Source organism: Martes martes (assembly GCF_963455335.1).
Source record: "Martes martes genome assembly, chromosome: 1".
In the NCBI taxonomy this organism is placed as follows: domain Eukaryota; kingdom Metazoa; phylum Chordata; class Mammalia; order Carnivora; family Mustelidae; genus Martes; species Martes martes.
This window is the reverse complement of record NC_137888.1, coordinates 84,327,997-84,355,226: the sequence shown is the minus strand read 5'-3', so window position 1 is coordinate 84,355,226 and position 27,230 is coordinate 84,327,997. Positions and strand designations below refer to the sequence as shown.

At 36.6% G+C, this 27,230-nt stretch overlaps 1 protein-coding gene across 1 annotated transcript in view; it reads right to left on the bottom strand.

The window, feature by feature from the left end:
- SMC4 (structural maintenance of chromosomes 4) overlaps nucleotides 1–23,935 on the bottom strand; it is a 41,149-nt gene extending 17,214 nt beyond the window's left edge. Inside the window, exons 1-12 of the mRNA XM_080807852.1 lie at nucleotides 23,513–23,935; nucleotides 22,223–22,366; nucleotides 21,168–21,346; nucleotides 20,520–20,711; nucleotides 18,830–19,006; nucleotides 11,810–11,974; nucleotides 11,433–11,560; nucleotides 8,162–8,302; nucleotides 7,085–7,235; nucleotides 5,734–5,898; nucleotides 3,552–3,785; nucleotides 1,121–1,306 (exon numbers count right to left, since the gene is read on the bottom strand). Coding sequence (XP_080663978.1) covers nucleotides 1,121–1,306; nucleotides 3,552–3,785; nucleotides 5,734–5,898; nucleotides 7,085–7,235; nucleotides 8,162–8,302; nucleotides 11,433–11,560; nucleotides 11,810–11,974; nucleotides 18,830–19,006; nucleotides 20,520–20,711; nucleotides 21,168–21,346; nucleotides 22,223–22,361 — 1,857 coding nt within the window. The 5' untranslated portion in view covers nucleotides 22,362–22,366; nucleotides 23,513–23,935. The remainder of the gene's footprint in view (nucleotides 1–1,120; nucleotides 1,307–3,551; nucleotides 3,786–5,733; nucleotides 5,899–7,084; nucleotides 7,236–8,161; nucleotides 8,303–11,432; nucleotides 11,561–11,809; nucleotides 11,975–18,829; nucleotides 19,007–20,519; nucleotides 20,712–21,167; nucleotides 21,347–22,222; nucleotides 22,367–23,512) is intronic.
- Between the last annotated feature and the right edge of the window lie 3,295 nt (nucleotides 23,936–27,230).

Below are 27,230 nucleotides of genomic sequence, written 5' to 3'. Positions count from 1 at the left end.
TATAAATAATATAAAAAGGGTACACAATGAAAAATATGTGTTCTTCTCAAGCTTCCCCTTCTGCAAAATCAATTATGACTAGTTTTTAATGTACCTTCAAAAAAATTTAGATATGCAGAATTTGAAATTTTAATCAACACAAATGAAAAGAACTGTTTGTTGCATGAAAATAATGTGAAGATTTTAAAATCTTTCAACCTTAAAAGTACTATGGCATAAGCAAAATAAATTGTAAAATAATACAATTTTTAATTATTGAAAGCCAGCTACGATTATTTAAGTCCTGATGAAACACATTTGCCTACATATCTATTAACCAGCCATTAAGCAGCATCCACACACTAGATTTTTCCATGAGAGCAAAAGAATAGAATCAGATTATCTCCCAAGAAAATAAGGTGCAAGTCACCTGACATAAAGACATGGAAGTAACCACGCTGGGTAATTTTCATTTGCCCTTATGAATCATTCTTTTTCTGCTTTCTTCTCTGGAAGGTTGACTCAGGAACTGCACTAATTGGTACCCTTAGTTCTCTAGCTTTAGAGAATGTGAGGTATCAGCTCGAGATGGCATGGTAGAAATGAATGGGGCTGAAATATCTCCCCCTTTCCCTCCTGCCAGCCTCTAGCCATGACTGTAGTTCCCTTCCCTCTTCAAGTTCAGGGGCAGTAATGGTCTCCACTACTGCTAGTCTTGGGTTTCTATATTATCCCTTGTTGATTTCCCTACATTCTAGCCACAACCTTCAGTAAAATGGTATAAAACACAAAATTTATCAAATTCTTGTTTTTTAAAAAAAGAATGAAGTGGTTTTGTTAAATATCCTTATCACAACCACCTAGTTTTTTTCTTGGTAAGAAAATGATAGTTATCTGAAACTAAAAAAGAAAACTTACTTTTAATCCATACCCATAACCCATGAGATAATCCATACCACAAAGAATTTTATCAAGCCTGAAGAGCAAAGTGTTTAAAAATTAATGTCTTTTAAAACTAAAATAAATGTTATTTCATGTACAATAACTTAGTATTACAGTTCTTTAAGTCAAAGGAAGAAAATTATTTACAATGTCTTTCTTAAGAAAAATATATAGTCATTGCCAAATGAATCTACTTTACCAATCTTCCATATATTCCTGGAATCCTGCCAGATTTTTTTTCTTGAATTATTGCATCAAGGACTTTCCCCCTACTTCGATTCATTGCTAAGGAACTCTTTGCTTCTTCAACTTTTTGAAAAAGATCACGAACCAAACTTTTTAATTTTATTTCTTCTTGTGTAAGTTTTTGAAGTTCTTTTTCTTTCTAAAAGTGTAAAGTGAAGAAAATGAATCCTAGAAGCATATGCCCAACCATAGCATAGAATTAGTTGCAATGCCTCATAAAAAAAAAGGAAAGACCAATAATAAACACTTGAACCAGAACTAAACTTCCATCTTACAACCATTGAGTCTAGGTTTGAAAATATGGATGAATTTTCTATTTTAAAGGAACACAAAATTATTTGAGTCAAGAATAAGGAACGTAAGTATAGTATGGTTCTGGTAGTACACTGACTGACAGAATGAGTTGAGTTATGGCTGTGGAAATCCCAGTTTGGCACCACATAGCTATGCAAAAGTGTGTCTTAATTCTTTAGCATTTTAAAAAATGATTTTATATATTTGAGAGTAAGAGAGAAACCATGAGAAAGGGGAGGGTCAGAGGGAGAGGCAGACTCCCCGCTGAGCAGACAGCCCAATGTGGGACTCAGTCCTGGAATTCCAGGATCATGACCTGAGCTGAAGGCAGACACTTAACTGACTGAGCCACCCAGGTGCCCCAGTGTATCTTAATTCTTAATGTGCACACTAATTAAAAATGGACCTTGGTACAGGACCCAGAATACAGGTTAGTGGTCAGGACTATGGTTATACTGTGCTTTGCATTCTAAATAATGACAGATATTTATTATACATTTTTTTTTAAACCATAGCTCTTTTTTTTTTTTTAAAGATTTATTTATTTATTTATTTGACAGAGGTCACAAGTAGGCAGAGAGGCAGGCAGAGAGAGAGGAGGAAGCAGGTTCCCTGCTGAGCAGAGAGCCCGATGTGGGGCTCGATCCCAGGACCCTGAGATCATGACCTGAGCCGAAGGCAGAGGCTTTAACCCACTGAGCCACCCAGGCGCCCCAAAACCATAGCTCTTTAAAAAAAGATTATTTTAGAGAGGGAGAACATGTTCCCATGAATGGTGGGGTAGGGGGGGTAGGACAGAGGGAATCTTCAAGCAGACTGCCTGCTGAGTGTGGATCTCCCCCTCCCACTTGGGGTTCTATGCCACGATCCATGAGATCACAACTGAGCTGAAACCAAGAGTTGGATGCCCAACTGACTGAGCCCACCCAACTGCCCCCAAAATGCAGTTTTGAAAGGGAACATGGTAAATGAATAGTACTACTACTATACAAAAATGTCAGGCTGCCAACAAGAGGAACCCTACACATGGATACAAAAACCCCAAACTCTGTTTCTCAATCTCTTAAGTTAGAGCAGCCCTTTTTTCCTGACATTCTCCCTACCTCCTGGCTTTAAAATATTACCTCTATTATTAGTCATGGTATCAAGTAAAAGCTCAAGTTACAAATATAATTTATCCTCAAATAAAATGAATCACCAACAAGACAGAAGTGGTCACTGGATATAATTTTACATTTAAATTCTAACTGGCCATGAAATTCCCTGATGACCAAATGGTGTATATTTACTAAAATAAAAAGGTTTTCAGGGGCGCCCGGGTGGCTCAGTGGGTTAAGCCTCTGCCTTCGGCTCAGGTCATGATCCCAGGGTCCTGGGATCAAGCCCCGCGTCGGGCTCTCTGCTCGGCGGGGAGCCTGCCCCCCCCCCCCAACCGCCCGCTGTCTGCCTCTCTGCCTACTTGTGATCTCTGTCAAATAAATAAATAAAATAAAATAAAAAAAAAGGTTTTCAGTATAATTTAACTTCAAATAGCATTTTCTATTGCCATCTTACCCAATGAGGGTCTCCAAATTAAAGCTGTGAAATTCCTTAGAGACCTAATTCACTCAAGGATAAGGAGGGGAACCTAATAAAGAGCTAAGTTAGATATCTTAATTTGTTTAAAACAGTATGCAGTCCCAACAACAACAAAACTATATCCTTAAGTTCAAAATCAGAAAAAATATACTAAGATATATGTAAGAACGAATATAGAAACCATCTATTTAGGTTTTTCATTTACCCCTGCATAAGTTGTTTACATTTAGATTTAGAGAAACACAAACTTCCTTTTATTTCTGTGGGAAATAATGGTGGCAGTGGCAGTGTTATCTACTGTTTGACACTTCTGGGGAGAATATAGTTCCTTGATAGACTCAATTCACAACTAACTTCATTCTTTTGGGGAAGATTATACTAAATGAAAAAAGTAAATCTAAATGTATCAGTCACTTCAGATGTTTAAATCAGAAAAAATATATATAATGTATGAATTGATAACAAGGGTTGATAAATAATATTTCAGATGAAATACAGAAGCGAAGATTTACCTCCTTTAATTCCAGTTCAGACTGAGGGAGTCTTGCTTCTATTTCTCTGATTGCAGCTTTCCTCTCTTTGAGAGTCTCAGAAGCAGTAATTAGAGCTTCCTTGGCCTTACTTAATTGAGACACTGCAGTATTATGACGACTGAGATAGATATCAAGTTCTGATTGGGCAACATCCATCTTTGAACGTGCTTCATTTACCAATTTGCTGAAACCCATAAGTTCTTTCTCTCGACTCTGTTAAAATATGATGGACTCCATTAAATCTGAAATACATTTTCAAAGCTAAGCTGAAATGGAAACCATACATGTTGACTTCGCCTTTAGAGATTCTATAAACATAATACAAAAAAATAATTTTTACAATTGGAATTAGACTAGTAGTTTTTGCCTAGTGGCCAATGTTCACTATACATAAAGCCTCTTCCCAACTAATTTCACAAGAACTTAATGGACTAGATGTAAATATGCTTATTTTGGAGATTAAAACAACAAAAAAAGAGTGTTCCAAAGAAAAACCCAAGTCTAAACTCTAGATCCATGGTCTTTCTACACTACTTTATCTGAAATGGTAAGGTATAAGGACTATTGAGCAGAAAGTTTCCTCAAATATATTTATATTGAGAATCTTTGTAAATTTTAGAGGGTAGGCCAGGTAATCCTCAATTATAGTTATTATTTGACAAGTGAGCAGAAATTATGGGCTACTGTAATTGACTGTGTAGAAAGGGATCTATATATTAGAATAATGGCAAATGAAAGGCCCTTACAAAAGCTCAATCCTTCCCTTTCACACATAAGGGAATAGGTCCAGGACCAGGAGTTATGTGCAAAGTCATCAGATCACCAGTTTAAATGTTTGATGGTGAAAATCATGAACACTAACATATACACACACTGCTCATGATGTTCTAGGCCTATCCTGAATGTTATGTATGAATTTTTTAACATAATGATTTCATGAGGTACTATCAATGCTCATTTTGAGGAAATGAGGTCAGTTTAAATACTTTGCTCCAAGTCATACAATCAGTCTTAAATGGTAGAACCTCTGTTTTCAGCTACTATATTATGTTGAGGAATGAAGAAACTTGGATGTATGTCCTGGCTTTATTAACCCAGGATGCCAAGACACAGAGAAATACTCAATATGCATTAGATGAGCAAATGTGAAAATCTGCATCCATAAAGTATTGTATCATAAAAGCTACTGCATTATCTATTGCCATTTTAACACTTGGGCATCCTACTTGTAAAAGTTTGTAGTACAGCATTAGAACACGCCTCTATTCCAAAACAGAATCTACTAAGTCTTTAATTAAAAAAAAAACACAAAACCCAAGAAAACTTTACAGAGATATACAAAGTTTGTACAGAAGTCTATAACATAAGTATGTAAGCCTTACATATATATGAATTTGCTTATATAACATAAGTCAATTCAACTCAATTACTAATTTCTACTCAGTTTTGTCAAAGGCTGTGAATATAAACAAAGATAGCTAAACTCTGTGCTTTATACTCTTGTTGGGCAGATAAGACATATAAATATGACTACCTCACTCTCATTAATAAGGTGCAAAATAGCTAACGTTTATTATTTCTAGGTACTTTATGTGAGAACATGTACATTTTATTTTCACGAAGATTCACAAGATGGTTAATATTTTCTTCCATTCTGAGAAGAGCACTTGGAGACATAACCCATGCAAGATCAGAGATAATAAATGAATGAAGTAGGATTTCAACCAAGAACTGACTCAAGAGCCATGGTTTTAAACTATTATGCAAGTGTTACAGGAAAAAAAAAAAAGGTAAGTATCAACCTGTGGTTAGTATGTTTCCATGTTTTTATAGGTATTAACCAATTAAATTGTTTTCTTGGTAACTTAAAAGAAAAAGACTATCTGACGAAATTAACAAACTTAAAAGAATGACATATATAACAAAGTATCTGACATCACACATTTCTTGACATCACCATAAATTCTCATTTAGTTAACTTTTTTAAAAATGGGAAGGTAGAAAACAAAAAGGGAAAAGAGTCTAGGCTGTTTTTAGAAATATTAGATATTAGAAGTCCAAAATTATTCCAGCAGTTCAGTTTTTATTATGCAAAAACATTAAGTTAAAAAAAAAAAAAAGGAAGTCACCAAAATAAATACCAACTGATAAAGAATTTTACCTCTTTTTCCTTCTGAAGCCCCTGCGTTTCCTGTTTAAGGCTATCCATAACTTCTTTTAATTTGTCTTCTTCTTTCTCTTTTTCCTTCTCTAGAGCACTGTTTCGAGCTGTTGTTTCAGTTATGATCTTCTCACTCTTGGCAGGTATACTTTTAAATTCTTCAACCTAAGATGGTAAAATAAACTTAATGGAGCATATGCCTTTAGACTAATATCATCAATATTTGACTTATTTAAAACTATTCCTCAGGGTCCTCTAAGTCTTTGTGGTTTCCTCTGTAAATCAGATTTGAATTAACTAGCTTTAGCAAATACTTTAACCATTTATTGCATTTCTGTGCTCTCAGTTTAATAGAAAAGCTAATTCTATGAACTCCTCATTTGTTGAGGAAGAAAATCCTCCCTAGCTGGCCATCAGGTCTTTCTTCCTTCTGTTCCATTTTCAGGCTGTAACTACCTTTTTTCACCAATTAATACACTCAGACTATATGGAATTCCCAGACTGTCCCTCACAGAATATTGCAGTTTACCACAGATTACTTTTATACCCCTGGCCTCCCTGAAATCTTAAAATCTTTCACGATACCGTTCCAAAGTTACCATGTAGGACTAATACCTCATTCCATTAATACCTTTTGGTAATAACCATTTACTGACATATGATGACTAAAAGCTAATACTTCTCTAAGTTACAACTGGCTTAGTTGTAATTTAAGGGTTACTCTCAAATCCATGTTTTTATCCTGATTACCCAGTAGCAGTTCAGTATTTCCCAAAATGATGACCCTCAAACACTGATTCACACAAGCGTTATTCTCATGCTGAGCATAAAATATTTTGTAAACAAATGTATTTGGAAAAATACAATGAAAGACTCCCAACTGATTATTAGGGACTCCTAGGAAACTGCTTCAAACTTCATTGTTTTTAAAATCTTGGAACAGCTACTCAGCTCTTTGTAGATTTTGAGCTTTCCCTTCTCTTCTTTTCAAGAGGGAACTCCTACTCTGATATTCTCAGCTTGATTTTTGTTGGAGGCAGGTTAATATTTTTAGAAGTCCAAAATATATAACAAAAACATCTCTTTAAACCGTTACCCTAAGAAAAAGAAAACTATTTTGTGATCAAACAGAATTGCTATTTTGGTAACTATTTCCCTAATAGTGTATGCCACAGAAAAATAAACTCTAAAACTCAAAGCCAATGAATGCTATGATTTACTTTTAGAGAAAACAAAATCCTGAAACAGTTATTATTCAGAATCCCAACTCATTTTCTTAAAAATAAGGACTGGTACATCTATGAAAAATATTGAAAATTAGATCTGATATTCAGATTCTTTGAAAACCTACCTTTTCTTTGTCTTTCTGAAGTTGTTTCTCCAGTTTCTTGGCTTTACTTGAAGCATGTTTTAATTTTTCCTGAACTTGAACATCTTCCAAATCCAGCTGTGTAAATTTTTCTTTGTTTTCCTCAATAAATTTTGTTATTTTATTCAGTTTCCTAGCAAGGAAAGAGAATTATGTCACTATTTTGGATATTCATTTAAAGCCATGTTATATGCCCTGCTGGGACACTGCTACTGTAAACATGTCCAGACTCTCATGTGGTGGAAGATCCTATAGCAATCCATTTTCAAACTGCACCTCCCACTAAATTTGAGGGAGCCATTAAAATGTGATTATGATGGGACGCCTGGGTGGCTCAGTTGGTTAAGCGGCTGCCTTTGGCTCAGGTCATGATCCCAGCGTCCTGGGATCGAGTCCCACATCGGGCTCCTTGCTCGGCGGGGAGCCTGCTTCTCTGTCTGCCTCTGCCTACCACTCTCTGCTTGTGCTCGCTCGCTCTCTAACAAATAAATAAATTAAAAAAAAAAAAAAAGATGTGATTATGAGAGCTGCTTTGCCCTTCTAAGCTAGTTAGGAAATACATTTTCCAGTGACTATAATGTCAAGGTATAGAAAAAGTTAACCATAAACTTAGGTGAAGTTCATTTTAAAGGGGAAAAAAAAAATCACATGGGTAAGAGATACAAATACCGACAGAGAAAGATCATGATAAAACTTAAAAAAAAAAAAAATCTATCTAGAGTAACCTAATTCTACCTCAACTGCATTAGTGGACTGTTTATTCTTCAGACAACTAACCTGTCAGATTAAATGCTTATTTTTGCTGTGATGGTTTGAGTTGTGTTCTGCCACTAGGGGGCAGCATCCTCTGCTATTTTAATACCAGTGTTGGACATTCAATTTGTAATAATCAACTGGATGCAGGGCAATTAAGTTTATTTTCTGTTTGGAAAAGGAAACCATTTTATATGCTGGCAAAAGCATTACACTTACGTGCTGGCAGTAAGATTATGTATGAACACACACTTAAAAACAAGAACTCAACCCAAATACTTTTAACACTTTCCAAAAGATTATTACTTCTCTACATCTTTTACAGCTTTATTCTTAGCTTTCATTTCATTTGACAGTATACTGCTCTTCTCATTAATTTCTCTGGTATCTTCATGAATTTTTTCCTTTTGAGTTTCCATTTCAGCAATTCGTTTTTGCAGATCGTAACTAGAAAGAAAAAAAAAATCAGAGGACCTAAAATGCCATTTCTAAAATTGTGTAACTACTTCTGGTAAAACCAGTTTTTAAAATATTCTTTTTTTTTTTAAAGATTTTATTTGAAGGAGAGAGAGAGAGAGAGAAAAATTGAGCAGGGGGGAGGGGCAGACTCCCTACTGAGCAGGGAGCCTAACGTGGGCCTGCATCCCAGGACCCTGGGATCAGGACATGAGCTGAAGGCAGACGCTTATCTGACTGAGCCACCCAAGCACCCTGGGTCTAAAGTATTCTTAGCTGCAGTCAATTTACCATTACTTAGGGCTAGGGGAGGGGGAGAGACAGGGAGCACTGGAGCATAGACCTGAGGGTCAAAGCTAGAATTAAGGACAAAATAGACATATAGACATAATTAGGCTGGCTATTACATGAATTATAGAGAATACATATGTGGAATTATTAAGTATGTTAACAAACACTGCTTTGCTATCTCCCAACTAAAAGTAGGATTCTTAAAAGTCAACTTCGAGGACTTCAGGGAAAGGTAGGACAGTAGGAAGGTCCTAAGTTCACCTCATCCCAAGGATACAACAGGTAACACCCACATCAGTTTAAACCCAGAAAATGATGAAGACTGGCAGAACACTCTCCAGAGCTACATGTAAAGAGGCCAGCCACACTGAAAATGGTAGGAAAGGCAGAGACAGGCTTGAGACTACAGAGACCCAGGGCACTGTTATTGGGAGGGAGGGGTGCCAGGAGCATAAAAAAAGGGAGGGAAACAGACACATCAAAAATCCCAGGCACGGGGAAGAGGAATCCCTGTAACATTTGGCTTTGAAAACTAGGGGGGCCTAATTATGACAGTTCTGATTGATAATCAGTGGGGTGTCACATCTTAACTTCAAATATCAGCAGGCAGAGAGAAGAGGGTGAAAAGATACAGAAACCTGACCCTTTAAGAGACAGCAAATAAGCCAGATGGAGATAGAGCATAGAAGCAGCAGTTTGAAAACTGGGGTTTATGTGAAAGAAATTTATTTACTAATCTCAGAGCAAGTGCTGGACTGGAAGGGCAGACACCTTTAGAAGACTCTTCCAGAAACAAAGGAGCTAGTAGGAGCCATTTCCTTTCTCTATCTCTCAGCCTAGATACAGGGATAGCTGCATGAACAAGTGCAATGCCAATACTCTCCACTTATCTCGCTAAGAGCTTGCACCCTTCCCCAATTCTGAAATCCTGCCCCCTCTAATAAAATGCCCTTGGCCAGAGCCCACCCAAAGTGTTGCCATAAGCCTGGCAATGTGCAAGCAGCACAGACAGGAACCAGGACTGCTCCAAAGTGACACCTGCCCTGGGGAGAGGGGAAGACTGACTAAACCCCAGCAGTGGGCTGGGAGTAGACATCTGGTCTGGCTGCAGACCCTGCTTACCAATGGAAGCTTCTCAAGGGACAACAGGGAAAGTGTCCTGTAGTTCGGTGCTATTGTATCTCTGGCAAATGCCTAGTCTGATTAAACTCAAGCTCAAAGTGGCCCCAGACTAGCTCACTAACAACAGAGGGAACAAACTTGCCCAAAAGGCAGAGAGACTATTGCAGACAACACTGAAGGCAAATGCAGCTTAGCCACATCAGTGGGGCACATGCAACACACACATAACAGATAACCCTGCAGTGGCAAGTTCTGGTGAACAGGAAACGCTGCAATGCAGGACACTATAGCACCTCTTCATGAAGCCACTACTTTCAAGAGCAGGAGACTGACTTTCTAACACACAGAAAACCAGAGTTGGACAAAATGAGAAAACACAGAAATATGTCCCAAATGAAAGAACAGGACAAAAATCGGAAGAGACCTAACAAAATAGAGATAAGCAATATGCCTGATAAAGTATGGTCATAAAGATCCTAACTGGACTTATGAGTGGAGGACCTCATTAAGACACTCAACAAAGAAACAAAAAACATAGAAAAGCACCAACCAGAGATGAACTCAACAACTCATATTAAAAATACACTAGGAGGAATAAATAGAACAGAAGAAAACAGAAGAATGGATCAGTGACCTGGAGGACAGGGTAATGGAAAGCAATCAAGTTGAAAAGGAGAAAAAAATAAAAATGCAGAGTGGGAACTCAGCAACACCATCAAGCGTAATAACATTCGCATTATAGGGATCTCAGGAGAAGAAAGAAATGGCAGAAATTTTATCTGAAGAAATAATGCTGAGAACTTCCCAAATATGGGGAAAGAAAGTGAAAAATAGAATTACTATATGATTCAGTTATTCCACTACTAGAATTTATCCAAAGTATATGAAAACACTAATTTGAAAAGAAATAGGCACCCCTATGTTTACTGCAGCATTTACAATAGCCAGACTATGAAAGTAGCCCAAATGTCCATCAAAAGATGAACGGATAAAGAAGATGTGGTACGGGATGCCTGGGTGGTGCAGTTGGTTAAACGTCTGCCTTGGGCTCTCAGGTCATAATCCTAGGGTCCTGGGATTGAGACTGTGCTGGGCTCCCTGCGGTGGAGGGGAAGAAAGGGGAAGTCTGCTTCTCCCTCTCCCTCTGCCCCCCTGCACATACTCTCTCAACCTCTTAAAAAAAAAAAAAAAGTGGTATATAAACACACAACCATAAGAAAAGAATGGAATCTTAACATTTGTAACATGGATGGATCTAGAGTATAATATTAAGTGAAATAAGTCAGAGAAAGACAAACACCATCTGATTTCACGAGTATGTGGAATTCAAAAAATAAAACAAAAGGAACAAAGAACGAAAGAAAAACCAAGAAAAGAGATTCTTAACTATAGAGAACAAACTGATGGTTACCCAGAGGGAAGGTAGGTGACAGGATGAGCCAAAGAGGCTAAGGGGATTAAAAGTATACTTATGAGTACTAAATGTAAAATTGTTGAATCACTACAGTGTATACCTGAAACTAATATATAATAATATTAGAATTAAAATGAAATAAAAATAATCAACTTTAATAATATGGCAAAAGACCCTAATTTAATGAATTACATAAAAGTTCTTAGAATTTTTTTTCTATATTATCTTTTTCTCTACTATAGGAAAGACAGAGCTTAATGTTAGAAATAAGAACTGATAAATTAATGTACTTACATGTAATACTGACAGACATGGTTCTTTTTTCTAAATATTTCATTTTCCAAGGTAAGAAATTCAATGGCAATGTTTTTCTCTCCTTCTAAGGCATCCTTTTCCTTTTCCACCAGCTTAACTCTGTTTAACTATAAAAATTTAATGTGTACAGATTAGTCAAGTATGCTTTATATGTATAGCTTCAGTTTCAAATATACCCACATTGGACAAAAACATCAACTATATTAATAAAACACTGAATTTTAGATTTCTTATTGGCATTTAAATGAGCAATCTAAAACAGTAGATTTCTTCAATAATTCTAACTTCAGTATTTGACTCAACAAATCTGTTCAATAAACAGTCTGATTTGCAAGAAAAGTCTACAGAAGACTCACCTTCTCTCCTCTGTGTTCATTTAATATTTCAACTCGCCGACACAAGATTTTAATAGGTTCATTTAGCCGTCCGCAACCAATGATATCTTCTAAGTATTCAAGCATACCCTCATCATGTTCAGTCTGGCCTTTTGGTTTCATCATAGCGATTTGTTCAACTTCACCCTTAAAAAAAAAGTTGTATTACACACTTACTGTGTATGTTTAGCCACATCATCTTAAGTGAGGATCAGAAACAATCAAACCCAACAGTAACCAACAACTAAATGATGTCAATCAGTAGTTTAATGAGATTTAATAAGATATAAATAAAACTGTTTTCTCCACTGGTGTTAGGAGTTTTCACTTTCATAGGTGGTAATATATATTTGTACTCCCTTACACAAACTCTTACAAAATTACAATATACAGTCACATACACGTATTAGAGCCAAAGAAAGATTCCCAATCTAAAAAGTTCATTCAATATAAAAAATAAAAGTATTAGCTTTTCTATGAAGCAAAACTCAGCAAGAAATTCACATAACCTACAATTACTTTGGCAACATTATCAATTGTTAATAACATAATTAGAGCTCCTGTTCTGAAACAATGAATTTTCAAAAAGATCCTTCATAGCTCAACTGTAGTAGGAATCCTGTCCCAAGATGGTATATTATTAAACTTTCTCTATAAACCTGGTGTTCTGAGTTCAACGAGCTCTAGACTTTAAAAGGACATCTCAAACTTAATGTCCTAACTTCCTAAAATCAAGACCATTAAAGAAAAAAGAAAATTATCTACTTATTGCAAGATATCCAAATGACTAAAAACTAAAGGTCATGGTACATATGAATTTGGAAAACTTAATTGCAATCATTAATATAACCACTTTAAAGTATAATTAAAATTCTTAGATTAGCATTATTTGTATTTATGTAATTTAATTACAAAGGAAAAAAGAAGAAAAATGCACAATCAGTAACCTTCAAGGCTGATTGCCAGGCAGCCATTTAGTTTCATGGTGGAGAAAATTTTGTCTAAACATGCTGAGGCAAAATGCTGCTGCTTTACTTCACAGCACAAGCCTGCTTGTGCTATTACAACAGAAGATGAGGCAAGTAGAAAAAAATATATATACTACGACTTTATTTCAGCAAAATAACAAGGGTGAAAAAAATCAAGAAGAAATACCCATAAAAAGCATACCACTTCCTCAATTTAAATATTCAAAGTATTTATGAATAAATCTCAAAAATTTGGGGTAAATCTTGCCAATGTAATGACAAAGTCGTATTTACTAAAAGCTCCCACATAAAAATAAGAAAAAAAACCCCAAAACAAAACAAAACCAAAACACAAAAAAACAACTTGGGGCACTTGGCTGGCTTCGTCTCTAGAGCATGCCACTCAATCTCAGGGCTGTGAGTTCAAGCCCCACGTTGGGCATGGAGGCTAGTTAAAAACAAAAAAACAAACAACAAATACCAAAAAAACCCCCACAAAACTTAAAAAACAGTTCATTTTAAATCTAATTATTGAAAAACGTAACTTTTAACATTTTTGTACACTATCACCTTTCTGTAGTTTAACACAACAGAACATTATTATCAAACAAAGTAAAATGTTATCCAGAGAGCTCGTTATTTTTTTATTTCTCTAACTTTCAGTAACGTATAGTGTTTTAACTAAGTGTTTAAAGTATGTAGATATTTATAAAAAAATCTTTTATTCTGCTTTCAATCATCAGGTCCTTCCATATGTTTGTAGTATTAGCTTTAAATTTTAGGATTAAACCTGGAATAACATCCAAAGTTTGGGATTACAACAGGCAAACGTCAGCCCTTGAAGAAGCAGAGAGTCTTATTCAAAGTTTTTAAGGAGGCAGGTTTTATCAACAGCAACACTACTGACATTTCGGGCTGGATATTCTTTGTTGTGGGGAGTTTTGCTAGGCATTACAGGATGCTTTGTAGTATCTCTGACCTCTACACACTAGATGCCAGTAGCATACCCACCCCCACCCTCAGCTGTAACAACCCAGTGTCTCCAGACAACGCTCAATATCCCGGGGATAGGGATGTAAAACTACACCCAGCTGAGAATCACTAATTTGAGATAGTACTCTTTTTGGGTTTATAATACAAACAAAAAATATCTGACATCTGATAACCTAATATACTGCCTAATTCAATCTGAGTATCTGAACAACTGTTTTAAGATGACTGAAAAACTAGGCCAAGAGAACTTAAATTTTAGACAAAGGGGCATACGGTATTACTCGAGTAGCTACTTTTCGGATAGCCAGAAGTTAGGACTCAGTGTAGCAGTTTACACTGACAAAAATATTCCTAAAGACATTATACTTTTCCTGGCCAAATTACTCAAGAGATGGAATAATGCTATTAGGAGACTGCCTAACTTTGAGTTGAACATAGTGGTAGCTTCTTTTGGGTTTCTTGTTCTTCCTTCCCCAGTTAAAATGATGGCTATACAGCTACGATTTTTTTATTCTAATAAGGCTACAGTCTGTTGAAAATAAAAATGCTAAAGCTAAGACAAGGACATTTATGAATCAAAATAGTTCCATTACAAGTGCCACAAAACATTGTTTTAAATTGTTATATGGCACTCTTTTTTTCCCCAGCCAGTTATTATTAGATTAGTACTACTGATTCAACAGGCTACTAGAACATTTAGGCCTCCACCTGTCATTTGACTTATTGGTACTACTGTGCTACTCCAATGACAACCTGGGACCTTTCTTATGGCTCTGTTCCTTGACGTCCTTTGCCTGCCTTACCACCTGCTACTATTTGCTTTCTTCTTTTTCCATTTTGCATCATTTCATATATACTGAGTTCACAATCTGTGCCTGGAAAACCATTCCCCACCGCTGCTGCTGGAAACATACCTATCCCATGTGAAATTATACAATATAGTTTTAACTTAAGGCATAAGTTATATGCCCATACATTTCAGGAATGATTTTAAAGCATCAACCTAAATTTAAAGTCACCCATCCATATCAAGGCCCTAAATCACAAATGACAGCATGAAAACATAAAAAAATTTCAAGTTGCTCTCATATTAGCACCTGAAGCCAGACAAGTCCTACAGGCCTCCAGGTATTTCTAGCTTCTATACCTTCAGTAGATGGAGTAAGATTTCAAGCCTTTTTTTTTTTTTTTTTTTGCTGTTCTTTACTACAAACTTTAGTTAAATTATATCAGAGACATTAAGCAACTATGTAAAGTACCAACTATGGTTTTTAAGAGTAACACGGAAATTGCAAACATATTTCAAAAAAATACTTATAATAACCAAGGGCTTAAACCTTAACTCACTAAAGTAGGTGGCAAATCAGGATATTGTGATTCAGTTGCACCATTCTTTGATAATCTATTTTATAGAAATACAGTTTAAAAATCTAAGAAATAGGTATGATGCTCTTTATTCTTAATTCATATAGAATCCAAATTTTAGCAAGTATGAACCACAAGAAACTCAAGTCCAGAGCTATATTAAAACCTTTTTTCCTAAAAAGGCTTGAAGGATTCTTATGATAAATACAGGTGCTTGCATCAAAATTAAATGGTCCCAATTTACTGGGCTCTAAAATTTTTAAAGAATATTTTATTTATTTGAGAGATCACAAGCGCCCACACACTGGAGCACGGGGAAGAGGCACGGGGGAGGGAGAGGGACAAGCACAATCCCTGCTGAGCACAGAGTTAGATGCAAGGCTGAAGCTCTCCATCTTGAGATCATGACCTGAGGAGAAACCAAGAGTGAAACGCTCAACCAACTGAGCCACCCAGACACTCCTGGGCTTAGAATTTTTATATTGTCTTGATAATCTTTTTATTTTCTCTACTTTTCCCTGTAGCATAAATTACTGTCCTTTATATTCTGCTAGTAAATTTTTATTCTAATTTGCTCTTTGTCAGCATCAGAGGACAACAGACCAAATCACCAAGGTTAGTACTGGCCTAAAATACATACATAAATAGAAAGGATGATGCTTTAGTAGGTAGACAGCTTGATGTCTATTCTGGTTGCTTAGGAGTAGCTTCTTTCACAGCTGAGGCTGTTGAATCAGATACTTCTGGGTAACTGATAAAGCTAAAAAACTCTTTTGAAATAGCACAGACTAATTTCTATAGCTAAGACTATAACCAAAATAGTTTGTATGACATGCTAGGCTTGGGAAAAGTAAACTGGAAAGCAAAAGGAACAAGAGAAACTGGATTAACAAAGGTCTGAGTTACCTATTTCCAAATTACTACACAATAAGAAAAAAATCTTGGTTCTTATTTAAAGTTCTAACTCAGATTTTATAATAATGAAGACAAGAAGTATAGGAAATTGAAAACTTTGACAAAACTAATATTGCCTTAATAGCTGTAGCTTTTAGAGGAGTTTACAAAACCGTTCCTGAGACAGCAATCATTCATGTAATTTTGAACTATCATAAAAGCATTAAGGTTATCATTAACTTTGGAACAAATGTTCCAAAACCAACTGAATCTCATTTATAAGTCAAAGTTACCATGAAATGCTATGGAGACCTAACAAAACCCTACTTACTTGCACCAACAGTTATTACAATGGGACAAAGGCTTTGAAATTAAGGCAAATATAAATGGGGACATGTACAAACATGAGAAGTACAATGGCCAATTATAATCTAACACTTTTTGAAGGCATGTGTGCATCCCTCTAAGGACAAGAAACAGGGCTTAGCCATTTCTGTATCTTTTATATCATTTTCGTACATAGTCTCATCATGTACTCATTTGAATCAACTGATGCAATTTAAAATGGATCCAAATACTAGATATGCCTACTTCAAAAAACTACTAAATCAATATAAACACTGTAAAAATTTTTTTTTACTGTTATGGACTTCTAAAATTTAATGGTGTTTAATCTTAAAAATCAATATTCACTTTACCTAATTCAGATTACTTAGCACGATCACTGGCCAGTCTATATGTTTTATTCAAACTAAGCACTTATGTTTTGATATTATGCTGTCTCCAAGTTCCCAGCCTCCCAAATCACATTAAAAGAAATCTTCAATGGGAGAGAAGATAATTAACAAACCATATTTTTACTTACCTTCAACTGCTTTAAAGTTAGTGCAGGAGTCTAAACTTTTGAAAAGGAATTAAACATCCATAGAAACCACTGTCACTCTCCCTCAGACTTTTAAATAGGGCATCATTAGTTCTACCTAGTCCAATCTCTATTTCTTCTTCCTAACAAGTGAATTCCTAAGGTTCCTACCTGTCAACTTAAATGGAAAATCTCTTACTTAAGAAGTTTAACTTGATATTAAAAATGTTTTAAATAATTTGTTAAAAGAACACAAAAAGGTTGTGATTATAGGAGGACAAATGGCATAAGCTTAGATACTTCAGAAGTACATGTTTAACGAAATTGACAGTTAAAAAATTACTGTTATTTACTTCTTTGGGAAGTTATGACTTTATTTAGCTTCCTTTATTATGGAATTATATAGAGAGGATGCACCAAAGGAAAAAAAATTACCCTTACAGGGGTTAAAATGCAGTCCACTTTATTTTGAGGAATTCTGGCACAGATGTAAAATTTTAACCAATTATCCCAGGATGACAGTAAACAGCAAATAATAATCAAAAAATAAACACAAGAAAAGGTTCCTGCAAAATCTATTATAAAATATAGTATTATAGAGTGAAATAACTTATAATCCATAATTAACCAAACCAAATCCTAGAATATGAAAGTCCATATAACAGTTAAATTTGATTAAAGACACACATACACAAATACACACAGCTTTATTTTCATATTTATGTAAATACGAATTCTGTTAAGAAATATATCTGCAGCTGATTTCCCCCAACATTCATTTTTAAATAAGTCTGGGTTACAGAAGTATTACAAATGTACCGTGCCTCGTAACAAAAGATAGTAATAGAAGTCATTCTAGAACAATGGGAACTGAATGAGAACACTCAGGCATCCTAATGAAACTTTCAATACCAAATCAAAATTCCCAACTTAGTTTAAAATCAGTAGCATAAGACATTAAAGAATACCAGCAGCTATTTTACATCACAATATAGTTTTATTTTAATAATTATGCTTTTGGGAGGGTCTGGATAGAACACAGGAAAAGAAAGGAGCTTCAAATCAAAAAGGAATTAATATATCTGACAAAGCCATGTTTTACACTAATAACTTTTGAAGGTAAGACAAAAGAAATTAGGTATTTTTCTTACCAAGCAAGGGTGGTAAAACATCTCTTTACTCAGAGAACACAGGGTTTCTAATAAAATTCAACTTAACACCAGGTATTAGTTTTACACCCCTCTAAAAAGACTTTTAAGAGTTGTGATACTTCAGAATGACATAGGAGTTATTTTCTTGTCTTCCAATATTTAGTAGTTCAAGTAGCCCATTCTAACCAAAACAAAAACCAGCTTGGTAAGCTTTTAGTTAACCATGCTAAGGTTAAAAAAAAAAAAAAAAAAAAAAAGTAAGGCACTGAAGTAAAATCGTCAAACACCAAATGTATAGAGTTCATTTTTGTGCTACTTAAAATTAGTACAGTTAAGAATAAGAACAAAAGTAAAGGACTATTAAAAGAGGAAAATACAAACAATAACAATAAATAGCTGTTATATCCCTGTCACGCTAAAGCAGCACAATAATATTGGTGTTTAATATTTATTTCACTACGCCAATATTTACGTGCTGCTAGAGCGGAACAAGTATGTCAGTCCATCCAAACATAAAACAAACATCTTATGGTGAAAATAGTTTTGAATGAATTTCCTTAAATTTCTAGAGCAGCAAATAATGATTCGCATCTTGACTGTAGTATGTAAACCATGATGTGCTGCTACAGTACTTTAAGGCCTCAATAATACAGGATTCATCCAACAGGGGGACACCCCTCTAAACTTTATTGAGGGGAAAAAAAAAAAAAGAGAGAAAGAAAGAAAGAAAGAAAAAGAAGAGAATCTCTTAAGTCTTTAATAAACTTACCTGCAAGATTAAAAATCTATTATGGTCCAGGTCAATTCCATGGCTTCGAAGAAGATTTCCAACATCCTTAAACGTTGTCTTTTTCCCACTTATGTGATAGACAGAAGTATTATCTCTGTAGGCAGTTCTGGATACATAGAAGTTACTGTTAGGAATGACTTCATAATCATCCCCTTCCTGTTTTGCATAAATACAAAACCAGAAAACAATTGTTGGTATTAAGTCACAGGTCTGCACCAAATTTCACTCTCTTCATATTCAAACCAATTCTATGGATTAAAAACTTCAACATGCATATAAACTGGCAATAGTGCTAAGACATAACCCTCTGAGCAAAGAATAGTCTCCAAGTTTTGATCTCTGACTCGTAGATCACAAAAAGCAAAAAGCCAAACAAACAGAAACAAAACAAAAAACCCACCTCCAAACAAGTCAAAATATGTTTGACTGAGAAAAAGAGCATTTGAAGTGGGACAAGAATCTCACCATTTCTGAAACAAACTCACCTAAATTATCAAGCCATGTTGACAGATTAAATTACTAGTCCCATTTTTAAAAAGGTGCAAGAAATGATCCAAGGAAAGGAAGGTAATAATGGCATAACATGGCTTAATCCCCCCCTTTTTGGTAAACAATATTCTATTAATGAAAGGTATAAAGAACTGCAAAGAATTCACTACATTCCCCCAATTTCTAGAAAAATCAAACAAATTTTTAAAAATGAAGTATAAATCTACTTTAATATTAAAAAGTTGCTTTCCCTTAAAAGCTTTCCCATTCTGAAATTATGGCTTTTAAAATTTACACAAATCAAACATAATTATTATAAGCAAAGAAATCAAACCTGATTTACTGGCAATCATTTTCTAACCTAAACTGTACAATAAAAAAGCACTAAGAAACAAAATAGATGCCATCATGTAAGTTTTATTAAAGTCCGTTATATTAAAAAAACCTAAAAAACAAAACTTAGAAGCCAAGTCACATCCTTGCTTCACTATGAAGTTTTCTATATTTTTAGGTTCCAACCGGTCAGTTTTAAGCCATGAATTTCCAACGTTAGCTATTCAACAGACAAGAAAAAAAAGAGTACTAGCAGAACCATGTAAATAAGCTAAATATTTTACCTAAAATTGTTTTTCTAGAAAACATATTAACTTTGCCTTTTCCCTGTTTTAAAAGGGTGTTTTATATATAAAGGATATTTTAAACTGAAGCAGAGTTTTTTCATTTTACAGACAATAACATTAATGTGAATTAAAACAATGGTGATGGTAAAATTAGACATCTGTAACATTTTCAATTTTAAGAAATTTATCTGAAAGCAATAAAAACAACTTTAAAAATGAACCCAAAATTTATAGTGAAAGAATGCCTCAATGGCACTCAGGATTATACTCAATGTTTTATTCTAAAAAGGTAAGTACTACGATGAGCTACTTATAATTCATTCCCCTGGCTAAAAATTTTAAGTGAAACAGCTGCCACCACCACTACTCAAAAAGAAAATATGGTCTGGAGGTAATGAAATCAGATCTGGGGGGTAATAAAATAATTATCTGTTCTGCTTTAAACATACACTGATTTTTTAAAAGCTAATTTAAGCCAAAAATAATAAATGCACAATGTATGGAAATCTTATGTTCCGTACTTGAAAGTGCAAATAACTAAATACTCCAAAGTCCCTTACCTTATCAATTATCTTCTGAAAATGAACCTCTACAGTACAACTCTGAATGTCCTTGTGTTCATCAGAATTGTGTATTAGTACTGAAAGTTTTTTAGATCTTATTTTTTGTGCTCGATAGCCAAACACAAAAAGCATAGAATCAATAACATTGGATTTGCCACTGCCATTTGGCCCAATAATACAGGAAAAGCGCTGCATAAAAAGAGCAGAAAAAAAATTAAAGTTAAAAAGGTCATACCATACAACTGATTTTAATTTAAACTGCTTGCCTTTTTTACTCGCAGCAAAACTATTAAGTATTTAAAAGGTTTCATTTCAACTCGTTTTCTTACATCATGTTCTCCTTTATCACAAGCTTCAACACTTTTAATAAGACCAGATTCTCATTCTAACTCACTTTTTACAAAATTCATTCTAATAGAGAAAATACTTCCTTCAAACAAAAAACTCACCAATTCTACTTTGTGAGGGGAAACTTAACAGCTAAAGTCGTACCAAAGATAACCAGTATAAACAAAAATTAATTTCAGTTGTTAAAAACACAGGAAACATACCATGTGTTATCAATCAGGATGAACATGATAAACTTGATTTATCTTGTAATAAAAACACATGACCCTATAATAGTTACTTAAAACAGTCAAATACCTTATGAAAAGGTCCCAGAATTTTTTCCCCAGCATAGGATTTGAAGTTCTGGTTTACAATATGAGTTATCATAAGCCGAGGAGCTCCAGCTTCATTGGCCATTGCTGGAGGCGGGGGAGGAGGGATGCTATTCAAAATTTCTTCTAAACTTCTATTATCAATTTCCTCACTTGGTGTCTCTAGGTCAGTCAAAGGAAAGGGAAAGCAAGGGGGGGAAAGCCTATATTAGTGCAATTGGTTCGGAGAACTACTGCTTGCTAATTTGTGAAGAATTGTTATTTATGAAACCTAGGAATCTGTATTTTCCACTTCAATGTATTATCCTAAATTCAGGAGAAATGAAAATCTTTCAGCTTGGTTTTATAAAGAAAGAAATTCTTAAAAGAAATAACCATCAGAAATAACCTACAAAAATACATCTCTTAGGAGTCAAAATGCTACAGCATAAAGGAGGTCTGGCAAAACCAGAACGTGATTCTCTGCTTCTCACCTAAACAGGTGGTTAAATCCCAAGGCTCTATTCCCCTTATCTCTGAGCACCGGGAACCTTAACTTTTGCACACTCAAGAGCTCCAGCGACCCCGTCACAGGGGCTTTCTAATGTCACCCAGTTCCCATACTCACAAAAGCTACAGTAGTTTCGAGTAAATTATTTCTTTAAACGCAATTTAAGACCAGGAAAGTTAAGTTATAGCCAAGCAACTTTTAAGATGCAATCATGTTAATTAATTCTGTCCTAGAAAACTGTATACTAACTATTGGCTTACCATACCGACTTCCGTGGAAATACAAGGCCACAAATTCATAACTGTAGCCACGTACTTGCCCCAATCCCCTCCAGCAACGTTACATCGAAATTGCACGAAGACTCTGATCTCTGAAAATTGCCAAATCGCTTTCTTGAGCTGCTCTATGGGACCGACACGCGACCTACAGACACCAACTCCGCAGCCCCTCACCTCCGCGCCTCCAAACACCAGTCAGTCCCGGGTTAGGCGCGGACCCACTCTGGTCTCCCAGAGCGTTTTCCGAGGGAGTCGCGGTGGGGTACTCACCTGCGGTAGCAGGGGCCGGGCTGCTCGCGCGGCCGGGCGGGGGTTCCGGCTCCGCGTCGCTGCTGGTGCCGTCCGGGGACTGAGGCGGCTCTTCCCTTCTGCGCCGGGCAGTGGAAGGTTGGGTGCCTTTGCGGGGCATTGTCGCTGGGGCCGGGGGAGAGCCAAGGGCAAGTCAGCCCGCCGAGCCGCAGGACAGTACCGGTACATTCCCCGCTGGAGCCCGCGTCGGATGGGTTCAGCCCCCACCCCGTCCCACTCGGGGGAAAAACTCTGCCCGTTTCCGAGAGCCCAGTTTAAAACACGCCGCTCGACGCCAGCGGGTGCTCGGTAAAGAAGGCACGAAAACCCCAAGTGCCCAAAAGGCGGGATTCGTTTTAAGTCCGAAGCAAGTGGGAAAACCTAGACGTGCCTGGTTGTCAAGCAAGGATAGAACTGCCCAAGTTCTTTTTATTTTCTTAATGCCCCCTACTCCCGTCCCCCCACAGGTTTAAGAATCTTATCCTTAAACTTCCAAACGAAATAATTCCTATACGCCGGCATTTACTGACATTCCCACGCTGCGGGGGTTAGAGAAACAAGCGCACAGACTCTGCGAGAAGAGTTCTATTAGCTTCAGGTTTGGGGGGACTATCAACTCTTCCTAGAGTAGCTAATAAGACTAACGGGCGACTCGCCGCCTACTTTCCCCGCCATTTAGCTCTCGGCGCCGTTGACGGCCCGGGGCTTCCAGGTCTCCTCTACACCGTCCGACCCGGAAAAGCGGCAGGAGACTGGGGTCCACCACTCTCGACTTCCAAATCAGACATAAGCAGCGCCTGCTCCAGCTCAGTCATCTTGGGGTGGCGGGGTCTGTCCCTCCGGGGCCCGTTGCGGAATCTCGTTGGACAATAAACTACAAAAGGTCACCACTACGGGTTCAGACCCTGTGATTAGTCCCTTGAGAGAAGAGAGAAGGTCAGGGGGCTGGGGCAGGGGAGACGCCCTTTCCCCGACAGAGATCAGGATTTCTGAGAAAAGATCCGTGAGGCTTAGAGTCTGCGTCCCCCCCACCCCCGCCGAGAGACGTTTAAGTAGCTCGGAGAAGTGGCGCCCGCGAGAAGCGCGCGGGAGTCCCGACTGCCGGGAGGCGGCCGAGGGGGGAGGGGTGACAGCGAAAGAAATCTCCCGGCGGCAGCCTCAGCCCAGAGCGGACTTCGGCTGCTCCAGCTCAAGGCCTCTACTTTCCAGACGCCCGCAGACGGGGCAGGAAGTAAGAGTGTGACAACCTGATCAGGAAAAGAAGTACTTTACCTTCGGGGTAGTCCACACACACCGAAGCTGGAAACCGTTGTATAGCACCCCCGCTCCTACCGGTGTTTCGGCTCCGGGTCCTTCACTCGAAAATGGCGCCTAAAATACAAACTCGAACGGAAATTCGTTACAAATGCGCGCAATGCTTTCTGGGAACCACTAATTTGAAAAAAATGCGGCGATTACCACCGCCATCTTCTGGTCGCTTACACGCATGCGCGAACTCCTGGCGGGACCCTTGTGCCGGGGTACTTTTATAATAAGTTAAAAGGTAGAGCGAAACACTGTTTTGTCTGAGGCCTACGGCAACAGTATTTCATAAAAACATTTTTCTAAAAACACCAATCTGGAGAGTGGTGAACGAGAGGGAAAAAAAACCAGTAGGGCTCCACCCACAGCTGGAGGACGACTCAGTCGTCCACTAACGTCCCTTAAGAAGAGGGCGGGATCGGGTGACCCGCGATGGGGAAGTATCGCGAGAAGAAGGAGTGTGCGTAGCTAGTAGAAGTCACTATGGTGACGGGGAGGTCGGGAGGCTTCTTGGTAACTGGTCCTAGCTCTGTGGGAGCAATCGCCACTGCTTTCCTGGAACTTAAGGTAAATCTCTTCATCTCTGGATGTGGTGAGGAAGGGGTTTGGAAATTGTGGCCATCAATGGACCCCACCTTACCTGCTTTAATAGTGTATGTGACATAGAGCATCAGTTATTTTTCCATCTCCGTGGAGGCAGTGGGGCTCTGGTACCTTTTGGGACGCGAAGCAGGAAGCCCTGAGTTTGGAAGGAGTAGAAAGACAAAAACAACAAAAATCCTGAATTGGTGAATGATTGTATGGTCTATATGTGATTAGCAAAATAATTTCGAATTCATTGCTGTTAGGTCGTTAGTGTCACTAGCGAAAGGGGATTTCGGGCTTTTGAAATCATTTGATTGAAAGATTCCGTAATGGAAGAAATGATTTGTTGATGTCATCTGGTTATCTTCATGAGAAAATTATCGATCGGAAAATATTTCTTAACTAACTTTTGAATACGTTGCACTGTGCAAGGCTTAATCAGGATTATTAAGCAAGTATTCCTGTTCCAAGAGAACTTAATTTTGTTAGTCGATTTTTAACCTGTAGTCTGTGATCCTGGTAGTAAGGTGATTGAGATTCAGTGGAATTCCTAATTAACCCTTCCTCCCCCCGTCCCCCTACCCCTTCCGCTGCTGAAACCGTAAACAGAATTCTGTGTGTTTGTGCTTTTTTTCTGGGGAGTTAGTTTTCCCAGAACTTTGATTACTTTCTCAAATGTGGTCCTATTCTCCTATTATGTTAACCACTGGTTGATTTGACTACCTCCAATAAGTATTTATTCAGCGACACTTAGTTAATTGACTATGAGAACTGAGAGCCTTCTTTTCCCCTTTAATCTTTGCATACCTAGGGCTGGTCACACTAAAACTCCCATAAATCTGCTTTATAAATGAATTTATGTTACCATTCTAAGTAACTAGTATGAGTCTTGCCCCAGGAGCATAAAGTCAGGTTCAGTGATTCTCAAGTAGGGTGAGGAGGACACCCCTTGCCAACTCTAAGAATTTGGTGAGGTTCAGAGACTGGTGTGGTTAGCAGGAACATTGACTCGGTACTAGAACACACATTTATTTATTTATTTTTATTTTTAATATATTTTTATCTTTTTTTAAAAGATTTTTATTTATTTGTCAGAGAGAGCACAAGCGGGGGGAACGGCAGGTAGAGGGAGAAGCAGGTTTCCCGCTGAGCAAGAAGCGGGATGCCAGACTCAATCCGAGGACTCTGAGATCTTGACCTGGGCCTGAGCCCAGGCAGACACTTAACTGACCGAGCCACCCAGGTGTCCCTAATTATTTTTATATTTACTTACTATATTTACTTAACATATAGTGTATTATTAGTTTCAGGGGCAGAATCTAGTGATTCATCTGTTTTGTATAACACCCAGTGCTTATTACAATCAAGTACCCTCCTTAATGCCCATCACCCAATAATATACCTTTATTTTTAAAGTTAAAAAAAATTATTGTTTTTCATAAGGCAAATTACAGACAGTAAAACTCAATGAAAAAATTTTTTTGGCTGGTAGGCATATCAAGAAAATGTAGTGATTTTGTTTGAAAGCTTCTGGAGTCTTGAATTTTCAAAGTTTATAAAACACTACAAAACCTGAGTCAGAGAGATATCAATCGTGAAAAAAGCAAAGACTAGACCAAACTGAGTGGGGTAAAAGAGTCATGGAGATGATGTAGTAGAAAGATGTAACATAACAAAATCCCAAGTCCCATCATTTTTTTAGCTATGTGCCTGGACAGTTTACTTAATTTATCAATCTCTCTGAGAATATTTATTATAAAAATAATATAATCCTCATAGGATTGTTTATAATTGTCTAGCACACATGCGAGGCATTTGATATTACTGTGTTTATGACATTGACCTTATTAGGGCATGAGCTAAGGATGAATAATGGGATGTCAAGTTAGAAAATCAGCTTATGAAGGGTCTTGAAAGCCAGATTGAGCATGTTAGATATGATATAGAGGAAACACGTATTAGAAAAATTTTGAGCTAAGGAATGACTTGGTTAAAAAAGAAAAAAAATAACGGTAGATAAGTGGGTTGTGTTAAAGAGGAGAAAGACTTACATCAGGCATGGCTGTATTGAATTATTAGTATGCAGTCTTCCATGTGGAGGGAGAAGTGCCTGTACAGTAGAATGGAAAAAAAAATCCAGGAACATTTGGGGGGAAAAATCTATAGCTTCTGAAGATTTTAAGGTTTAAGAGTCTAAACACCTAAAGTCAGTCAGATAATATTCTTTGTTGGTGAATCCTGAACTAGTGATGAGGAGAAAGAGAAAAACAAGTTTATGGATAATTCCTAGTTTTACTGCCTTTGATGATTGCTATAAACAGCAGTAGGTCTTAATGACAGATGAGAAAGAAATGCAATTTCAATAAATCAATTAAGTAACCTATTGATTTAGATTTAGTTCAACCTAACCATGCTCCACTCAGAACAAATATTTTCAAAATAGCTTAAACCAGGTTGTATAATGTAGAAAAGATATAACAAACAGCTACAGAGTAGACCTAAATCTAAAGTGAAAGTAGGACACTTAGAATTAAGTGATTTGAGAAGAGATTAGAATCACAAGAAAAAGGCTTGATTGATCCCTTCCAATATTTTGGATACTTCTATGAAAATAACAGAGTTTAATTATAAAAAGAATCTGGTCAGATTGGGATGGACTAACTTAACAGTCATTTGGTAAAGTATAATCAAGTCTCATCTTTCTGATCCAAAATCATCTACTAACAACCATTATGTGTAATTTCAGGCAGTCTGAGAAAAGAACCCTCACTTTTTACATTTTAAAAGTGAAATTGTACCACATAGGAAGAAATAAAAATAAATTTAAAGAGAATAATAGAGTTAGAATTCAAATCCACATTTGTAATTCTTTAAGTGCATACTTAAGTTTTGTCATCATCATAATATATTTTTTTTGTGTCTTCTAATGAGTTTCAGCATTTCATAAAGTCTGATATTAGATTTGTGGATAAATGTTTAAAAATATGACTTAAGTTTTTAGTTAATTGGATATTAACTAATAAATAAATAAATATGAATTTATATAAGTAATGAATAAATACTTAGAGAACATTGTTCAAAATTAATAAATTGGTTGGGGTGC